At 31.7% G+C, this 10,548-nt stretch overlaps 1 protein-coding gene across 1 annotated transcript in view; it reads left to right on the forward strand.

Annotated features, from left to right (window-relative positions):
• Nucleotides 1-3,127: 3,127 nt before the first annotated feature.
• Nucleotides 3,128-10,548, forward strand: part of LOC132713048 (putative defense protein 3) — a 35,126-nt gene continuing 27,705 nt past the window's right edge. The window contains exon 1 of the mRNA XM_060695499.1: nucleotides 3,128-3,187. Coding sequence (XP_060551482.1) covers nucleotides 3,143-3,187 — 45 coding nt within the window. The 5' untranslated portion in view covers nucleotides 3,128-3,142. The remainder of the gene's footprint in view (nucleotides 3,188-10,548) is intronic.

The following is a 10,548-nucleotide window of genomic DNA, read 5'->3' on the forward strand; positions in this document are numbered from 1 at the left end:
ACTTTGTGACAGTGCGTGCGATAGCGGTGGAAATGAGCAGGATTTTTACCTTCAGCCTAAACCCGCACTGCTGCGTCGAAACAGTGGTAACAACCTGATTATCGGGTACAAGCTCGAATCTCGTTATTTTCAATACTATAGGAAGAATATGTATAATTTCTTCTCTCGAGATTTGAGATCTGACAGCTATATATATATACAATGTATGTCATTAGTTCTTTATATGGAATCAGAGAATTGTCGTTTAAACGAAACATTTACATGTATATTTTAATAAAGATAAGTTAAATACCACAAACTTCTTAAGTCGGCCTACTAGGGCAATAACGTAATTGTAAATATATGAAACGATGACATCATGCCCACAATGATTTAAAATATTGAAACGGGCCGACGTTCACTTGGGATCCCAGTAAAGTTTTCATTCTTGATCATAAATGACACCGACTATCAAAATAAAATATTTTTCATGAATCATTCAAACAAACTTTTATTAAATGTATAGTTTTGAGTGTGTTTAGTTTGTTTACTCAATTACCATATGGGCAAGCATACACGTATATCCAATGGTGTCTTGCTAACATTTCTTTTATTGGTATTCCTTAAACATTACATAGTCTACATTCTTGACAAAACTTTTCTATCGGAAACTAGATCATATTATTCTAGTGAAAACCATAATAAGGAAACTGCTCAAATTGTACGCTGTTGAATTTGGTATTTTGGCGCATTATTAAAGTATTATATACATATTATTAGTCTAACAATGAAACCCTTTGAACCATTATTTTTCAAAACTGCACCAATTCTCATCTGGACCGTTACAGGACCGTTACAGGGCATTCTTCTATATCACTTGACAACTCACATAGAGGCTACGTCATATCATGTGCCACTAAAATAAAATCATTTTAAATGTTGGTTGAATATTTTACTGTATAAATTATGTTAAATACCTTGTTTAACATGATAAGTATATCAATTCACTACGTTTTTATACCCCCACTTAATGGGTTGGGGCATGTGAATTTGTCCTTGTCTGCCTGAAACGCTAACACACTGGACATCACGCTGTCATGCTGTCTCGCTGTCCGTCCGTACACTCATATTACGATGAAATGCGAGGGCATCCACCTCTAGATGCAGCTTACAACCGTATAAAGCTTATTTTTGTAAGATGACTAAGATGGTGATTGTCGTCAGCTTTTCGCTCTAGCTACGACCACGGTAGATGCCTAGTACAACAACGTCTACAACGGTGATTTTGATAGCGACTACGACGTCTTAGACTTAAAGCACTACGAATACAGCTACGACTACGACGACACTGACAGTTTCCCCAACTTCTACGACTATGACTTTAACGACTACTCCGACGACTACAGCCACTACGATTTGTAATAACTACATGACTACGCATTTAAAGACTACGTCGATAACTTCGGCAGCGACTACGATAACAACGTCTTATACAAGTATATGTCGTTATTGACGACGACGTTAATTAAGCGAGTAGTTTAAACCTCTAGGTTTACGATTTGTACGACTTCGGTTTCTATCTGCAACGCGACAACTACAACGATGACAACGACTTCGACTGACTATGACATATTGGAATTATGACTACATCTAAAACTTCGACAATGATGACAACCAAATAACAATAGGTGTCATTTTCTGATCATCGCTTACCTTCTTCTGCAAAAAAAGCAAAAGAATTCACTCGTTATATATGGAAAACTATTTTTTGTACCATACAAAGTGAACTTGACTCCTGGGAACCATAATAAAAAAAAATTATGTCATTTTCTGATTATTGTCAATACACCTGCCAAATAAAGAAACTAAACTTAAAAATGTTGTCACTAGGTGTGAGCTACATATGTTTAAGGCACCTCGGAAATTAATGATTTTCCGTTTTGTAGATAGGTAGATACGAATTTATATTGTTGTAAAATGTGGATTTAGAACATGTAAGATGCTGATAACAGGAAGGCAATAACATTAAATGTGAAATAATTTGTGATGAACTTAGCAAAATGTAAACATATTTGTAATTTGACTTCCATACAAAATTCTAATTCATAGTAACTGTACTTATTACCAAAAACGCAAAAGAAACGAAAGATAGCTCAGGTATTCAATGGCCAAAGAATTACTTATTGGTAACTTTAACAGGACGCCTTGAAAAGGTTTTGGAAAATAAAAAAAGTTAACATGTGTAAGGCATAACAGACCTTTAAGACGCAATACCTTTTTCGAAAATGGATGTACATGTATACGTAAGCTGTATGCGTTGACAGTTAACGAATACAGCTTACCGTAAGCTGAATACGTTTAACCACGTATACAGCTAACGAGTAAGGTAAGCTATATACGGCGCAATACTGCTCTGATTTAAGTTCCACTGAAATAAAAAGACTTTGCAGATTGACTCCTAGACCCCAGCATTTGCGGGAACCTAGGTATAGAGACTAGTATATCATATACTAGGCCGGTATATTCCTTACATAAATTGATTCACTTTAAAGGTCAGTTCGTACATTCATAATATGCACACGCATGTACAATTTGGTAAATATTTATAATTCTATGAATGCAATTTCTATACTTGTCGACAAACTTTCAACTTAATACATTGATATTATATACATTTTTGTATTTATGTTTGCTAAATGAAAACATACAAATCAGTACGTATTTCTTGATTAGACATCAGTGATCTTATCTTTACTACAAGGATATGTTATAGTTATAGTGGCTGTTGCTAGCGACAACACGACGCACAAAAGTGTTCAAAATTAGCCACCATATATACAAGTAACAAAAACACATCAATATTATAAATGTATTTATAACATTGTACGATTTTTATTCATTCTAATACTGTGGTGAAAATTGATATAGATTATACAAAATACACCTGATCATTTGAAAGATCTTTGGCAATTATAGCAATTACACAAACTCTTTACCTCAACGATTGATTATAATCATAGATAAAATTGATAAAAGAAGACCGAAGTCACGAAGTTACATAGATCTAAATGTTGAATGATAGGCCATTTTGATTCTTTGCCAGAAAAATATATATATCAAATATATTTTAAATTATAACCAGTCTAAGACATAATAAATATTCATGAGGGGATCACGTGACTTTGTATACAACGACTTCGGCGCATCGGTAAGTCCATTATTTTTATAGATTTAGGTGAGAAATGTTTCCTAAATACAAACTAGACACACGGTAACTTTCTTCAAATATCAATACCAAGTACATTGCCCTACGTTTATGGTTTTTGAGAACACATGGATAACATTGTTTAAATTGTGTGAAAATTGCAAATGTAGCTTTACTAAATCACACGAGACGGTATAATTTTGTACCAAAGTGAATAAGACAAGCTTTCTTCCTTCACTAAAAACACAAAACCAAGCATAATATTGACATCTTTTATTGTAGAAGTCCAAATAAAATCTGGCTGAAAAATCAACACGATTTTATATGGACTTCTACGATAAAGAAATGTCAATATTATGCTTGGTTTTGTGTTTTTTTAGTGAAGGAAGAAAGTTTATTTTCATTCATTTTGGTACAAAATCATACAATTTTCATTGACAAATAATTTTACGAATATATATTATGCATAATAAGTATTATAAAATGATGACAGAGTTATGAATATATTTATTTGACCTGCATGATACAGTATATTTTTATATCTATCTTAGAATTAGAAGAACATTGAACGCTATATATTCTTTTTTTATTCCAAATCTTTGCACTATTGTAACAAAAAGCTCTTTTTAACATAGTTTGAGCGGCGGCTTGGTATAACTATGTCATGAGGTGATTTCTTGATTGTCAATACTTCAAGATTGTTCATTACAATAAATACTTTTTTGTTTTGTTTATAATATCATACATTGTTTTTGGATGGATGGATATAATAATATTATTTTCGTTAGTGGCATAGCCAGGGGTGAAAATGTAGTAGTAAGCGTTCACGAGCGACACATAGATTTATGTGTAATGTGAAAATTTTGTACGAAGAGCTGTCAAGCTCGAGTTAGCATATTTGTTATAACATGAGTCGAACAGCATTATATTTGACGTCAATGTTGTTTTTCTTGTTATCACATAATACGCGGCGCAGAAGTGTAATAAAGCCATTTAATAAAAACGATATTACACTAGTGTAATAACACTTTGACGTGACGTCATTTGCGCTATATATATACATAGCGTTATAAGCGCGCTAATGTTAGCGTTACACTATAGGCGCGTCATTGAAAAATTACTCATTTTATCATGCAACTGCTATGGTAACTGCCGATAACACTTGCCTGATAATTATTTTTGATATCACGTCAGTAACCTGATATCAAAAATTAGCCCCGCCCATTTTAACGGACTTTTTTCAATTGCTTATATTCTCATTTTCATCAGCATGTGAATTCTACAATGTAATCTCATACCCTTACAAGTCTTGAATCAATATGCGAAATTTATTTATTTATTATTTCGATTTCAATTACGAATAAATTAGATAGCGAATAGTTTTAGCACCAACTAAATGAAGTGACGTCATAATTTATATTGCAAATGACATCATCGATGTTCATGTAATCATAACAAACAGGCTAGACGATTTTCTTTGAGAAGTTGTAAATGTTTACTTTATTTCGCCGGATTATTATTTAATAAGTGAACAAATTGATCGTTTAAAAAATAAGACGCATGTTTGTGTAGCTTGTGTTTGATTGCCGATTTGACTTTTCTTTGATTGAAATTATCATGAACTTTAGAATTTGACAATTCAAGACAAAAATTGCAGTATTAAAGACTAAAGTTTAGTTTATGTGATTCTAAGCGGATTTTTGGATCGATGTTTAAATTAAAGGTAAGAATGTTATCGTATTAGGCCTACATTCTGTTGTATCTTTTATCCGAGTCGAAAGAAAAAATGGCCGCCAATTACAAATTCTAAGTTTCAGGGGCGGAGGAATTTGTTTTCAAGAATTATTTCTTTGAACAAAAATCCCCCTTTTTAACGAAATTCGCTATTTAAAAGTAGATTATTTTGTTATTTTGACAGTTATTATGTGTTACATGATAAATAGAAAAACATGCTACTGTCTTTTGATATCAATTTTATCAGGCTCGGCTGATATGGACAGAAAGGGCTCGGCAAGCCTCGCCCTTTCTAGCCCATATCAGCCTCGCCTGATAAAATTGATATCAAAAGACAGTACTTAGCATGTTATTCTCTATTTAACAGTTTACTGTCCTTATTTTATATATGTGATAAATAGAATATTATATTCATGTAGATTCAATACTAAATTTATTAAACTCGTTGAATAAAACAATATTATGCTCGCCAGAGGCTCGCATAATATGATTTTATTCAACTCGTTTAATAAATTTAGTATTAAACTACACTCATTCAATATCCTCTATATAACGTATAATAGTCCAGTCAGTCTGTAAATCGACCTCAAACAAATTGCAACAGAAAATATTTTACATGGTATGGAAAGTATATGGAATAACATGAATCATATCAAAAGTCTAGCAAAATCTAAGTTGCGCAACATAGAAAAAAACGGATTTTTATCGCGTTATTTTTTGTGATTTTTTTCTGACGACAACGGTCTTCCATAGGCGAACAAAGCGTCTCCGATACTTAGAATAGCGACTGCATAATGGCGACAACAACAACAACAAAATAAGTGTAAACAAAATAAATGTCAGTAAAGTACACTGTAAAGTGGGTTGGTATATTTTCCTTAAAATATTACAGATCATAATAGGAATTATTAATGTGGGGTTGTAAGTTTATTATGAGTATTTGTTGAAAATTATTACTTGTTTTACCAGTTCTTTATCCGTTGAAGGTCAACAGGTGTTTCAAGCGATCTGTATTATACTTTTCATGGAAAACAGTTTAATTTATATAAATTATAACTCTGATTAACTCCTGTCTTAGTAAACATTCAAAAACGGCCTAAAAATGTGTATTTATAACAAGTTAATTTTGACAGTATTTTTTTAAACTATGGAACGCCATTATCACTTTAATTATGACGAATTACGTTAAATAAATTCTGAATACTTTAATCATGTTTTATTGTTAAATGTGTATTCTAGGTTGTTTTTTTGTGTATTTTTAAATAGTTTTTTAAAATTGTTTTACATATATAATGTATGTAATGTTATTATTATTTCAGGGGTACCGCTTTGAGGTAGTCTTCATTGATGTACTGTACAGTATGCTTGATTTTGAAAATAAAAAAAAATCCAGTAAACTATATGTACACTAAATTAGTAAGTTTGCTTTCCTGTGCTTACATTTGTAATATTTTTACATATATAACACAAATATCAAACATTATCTTTTACTAGTTTAAGTGAATATTAAACATGGAGGAAATAGAGCTCGTATGCATAATTCAATATATCTGAAATTATTTTCAGTTTTTAATAGACATAGAAGAAATTTATACATGAAAAGGTGACATGAAAAATTTATCAATAAACAAACGTGATTGCTAGTTATGGTTCATGATTGACGATGTGTATGAGTTCAAGGTAAACATGCACAGTTGATCCATAATTTAAAAGAAAATCTTTTATGCATACAATAGCACCTGCGCGAATTTGAAAAAAAGTGCATTACCTGTATAAGATTAATTCACAGCGATATATTAGTATTTCTTTCGGAATGCACATCTAAGTTGACTATAGTATAATTTTATCACTTTTAAAATAAAAATTTAAGCAAATACATGTAACAATAAAAACATCTGTGTATTCTATAGAACCTTATTTCACTTAAATATGAAAATAAGATTCTAATCCTTTCAAACTTTAAGTAATTTCTATGTTACTGATTTCATCAACACACCGGCCAGAGCCAATGGGTATGCCCGATCATGTGTTCTGAGGACACTGTGATGTATACGAGTTAAAGGTAAAGATGCATAGTTGAGACATTTGTTTCACAAAATCACTTTAATGATTTTTTTCATAGAAGCAAACTTTTAAAGTGTGTCATAAGTTCCATATAGTAACATATCAATACAAATATTTTTGAATGCATGCACGGATGGGCATTAGGAATGCTTAAAATTGAAAGGTGACATTTTTAAACTCAATATGTGACTTTATCTTCACGTTACTTCCAAACACTTTAACCAGAAGGTATTTAATATTTTTATAATTTTAGATTAAAACCTTAGAAAATAACAATAATATCTGTCATATGTTGCGGTTCGGATCGGAGAATCCGTCCCGAGGTGACCCGCCCATTGGGCGGTAACGAGGCTTGCCAAGTTACCGCACATGGGCGGGTTACCGAGGGACGGATATTCCGATCCGAACCGCAAACATATGTCAGATATTTTTTCTTCCAAATTTTACGATATAACATTATATTTTTATTTATTTATTTTCATTTATCTTAATTTTCAATGGGAATTCATGCCATTACAACCGAAACTATTTTCGTACAACAGCGTATGAAATTACAACTTCATTCATAAAGGTAAAATTACGTCATCCTATCGTGACATTGTACAGCACGCGACTCATCTGGCACCCCCTATGCCAGATGAAATTTCCGGCATGGGTAATACTAACGGAAACGCCAGTCTGATATGCAAGAAAAGTGTGTCATATCAGCAACTTAAATGATCAAATAAATACACCTACGTAAAACATTTTAAGGAAACCTTTTAGGAAAAATAAATCTTATAATAACACATACTGTTCTTGGATAACTGAAACAATACGTAATCAGCTACCAATAACCAGAATACAAGAATACAAGGGATGATCCAGAAATACCCATAATTTAAACAATAAATTCAATAATATTTACTCAAAGTTCATATAACAAACACTTTATTACTGAGTATAATATCCTCTTTACAAGGAAACAAGAATATGATAATTAAACACAGTATGCCTACCATATAAGCAAACATAGAATTTGTCACATTATGCAAAAAAGGTTGATGTTCTATTGTTCTTATACATAGGGAATCCTCCCGATGCCATTCACTGTAAGTGTACTAACAACTTAAACCTATGACTATTGAACTGCTAATTGCTTTGATTGCTGTGATTCATACACATGATCATCTTAAAGTTGAAGGCATAAAATATATGATTCATTTTATTTAATTAGATAAAAAGTGCATGTAAAAGAAAACAAATAAAGTATGAAAAACAGCACATAATCGTCAATTAGAATTCATTTTTTTAAATCGCATTGAAATTGTGCAAGGCCGCATATGACAGCATATTTGAATTTTTCAATCGCCACAGCGACGGAGAACGTTAACTTCACGCGTATTCTTCGATGCCGCAAACAATATGTATTTATCTTTAAAATTACTCCAACAGTAGGTAAAAAACTTCTTTACCCCTCAAAAAATTTTGTATGCAGGACTAACAAAATACTTGTGTCGAATTTCTTTTATCATATTAGATGTCTCTATGGTAGGCTGTCTAAACAGTTGACAAATGTTTATGAAAGTGCCGTTTTCTGACGCCTTAAGACGTTTTTGCATAAATAAACGTTGCAATTACAAATGATTACACAATAATACAATGTTCAAACGACGTGAAATTTAAGCAGGCTTTACATTAACCTTCGGCAAATATTGGACATGATCCCTTTTTGTGTCGGGCACTTTGGTGTATTATAAATTTCAACGAACGACGTGTTCTTTGAGTTGTGCTGCTGTGGCGTATCCATGGTTATTTAAGGCGGCCTGAGACGGTACTGGATGTTATAATCAATTATATTTGGCAATTAAATAGAAGAAACATCGATCTTTGCGCATTTATAAATCTAATGAAGAAAACATAAAAAAGTTATCAGAATTATAAACAAATTTTGGGTAATTCTGGATCAACCTCCATATAATGTAAAAAACATATTTTATAAATCTTACACTATCAGTTATTGTTTTTTGTTTAATTTGTTTTTTTTCAAGATGAACTCCTGTCGGATTTGTTAACGGCTGTTTGATGATCATACAAAGACAGTTAAAGACAACGAAAAGGAATGCAAGGGAATAAATGCTGCCAGTGAGAAATAAAATGACAGTTTAAAAGTTGAATCGGAATAATATATTCACATTGTGTGTAGAAAGATGTACTGTAACCCACATTACACTAAAAGAGACACTAAGACAGAAAAAGTAAACACTGATGCCACCATTAACACCATTGAGATCAATGACTGATAAGTTTTCAATATATGTTTATATTGTGGTCAATCAAGTAAGGGTAAAACAAGGAAGTGTGATGTTTCGCCAGTAAGGACACTAGAACCTACTATATACAGAGGAATGACTGTTTGTCTGATACAGTGAGAGCAATGATAGAACAGGTTCACGATTTGCTTGTAGCCGATGCTATTTACCATCAAACATGTTTATGCTCCTCTAATTTCAGAACTGGAAAAGATATACCAGAATAATTTCAGGTGCTACCATCTAGTGGTAAAAAGTGAAAGATTGGTCGACCAGAAATTACAGAAGCGAGTGACGCTTTGTAAAAGTCATGACATTCTTGTGCTTATGCTTAGCGAAGATATTTTACAAATTAAAATTTGCAAATATTTTTTTTTTACATTTCATGCTCAAATGTATCAAATATTTGAAATTGACCTTCCAAAAGGTCAATGTCACCTCTTTTGACCCAATGTCATGATGTTATATAATGACTCAGAAAAAAATACAACAGATGTGCTTGAAAGTATTCAAGTTAATATAAAACTCAATATTATTATCATAGATAATATCAATTTCCTTAATGTTCCTTTATTTAAGTGTATAAAATTTCCCCACCCACTAGCTGTACAATGTTAATATAAATGTTTCAATATATGCATTAAATATTGATGGAATGTGAATTAAATTCATAAAACGTTGAAACTTGACAGTTTTCACATGTACGTAAACCATTATGTATTTTCTGTTTAATATCATATAACATAGAGCTTTCAATAAATTGTTGATCTACAGCAATGTAAAAATATAATATTACCCCACCCACTTAAGTTGATTAATAAATTTTAGAAAGGTAAAAGTAGTTTCTGTAAACAAAAACAACTTTTTGATTACTTTATAAAGCACGGGGGAGGAAGTGTTACACGAGGAATAAGTTCTTATGATAATTTGTCAAGGAGTTCTTGTGATAACTGTCACAGAGTTCGTCGGAAAACTATTGTATATACTGCTAAAACACTCGTCAAAATGGTAATTTTCATCTGTAAAAAGTGAGTTTTATATGCTAAATTAAACTCTGCCTTACATATTGTATTTATGTGTCAAAATTTATTCATAGTCCATTTTTCATCGCCTCTTGCTTAAAACCTGGAAGTTTTGTGTAGAATTTCCAAATTATTTGCCAATATGCAAGTATTGACCTGTTAATTTCAAGTCTTCATCTTTGCTATACATAATTACCTAATTATATTGCAAAATTGCAAACATAAAGCCCCGGCTAACAAATTTATACCCTAT

Source organism: Ruditapes philippinarum, unplaced genomic scaffold, assembly GCF_026571515.1.
Source record: "Ruditapes philippinarum isolate M1 unplaced genomic scaffold, ASM2657151v2 ctg1367_1_1_1_1, whole genome shotgun sequence".
Classification (NCBI taxonomy): domain Eukaryota; kingdom Metazoa; phylum Mollusca; class Bivalvia; order Venerida; family Veneridae; genus Ruditapes; species Ruditapes philippinarum.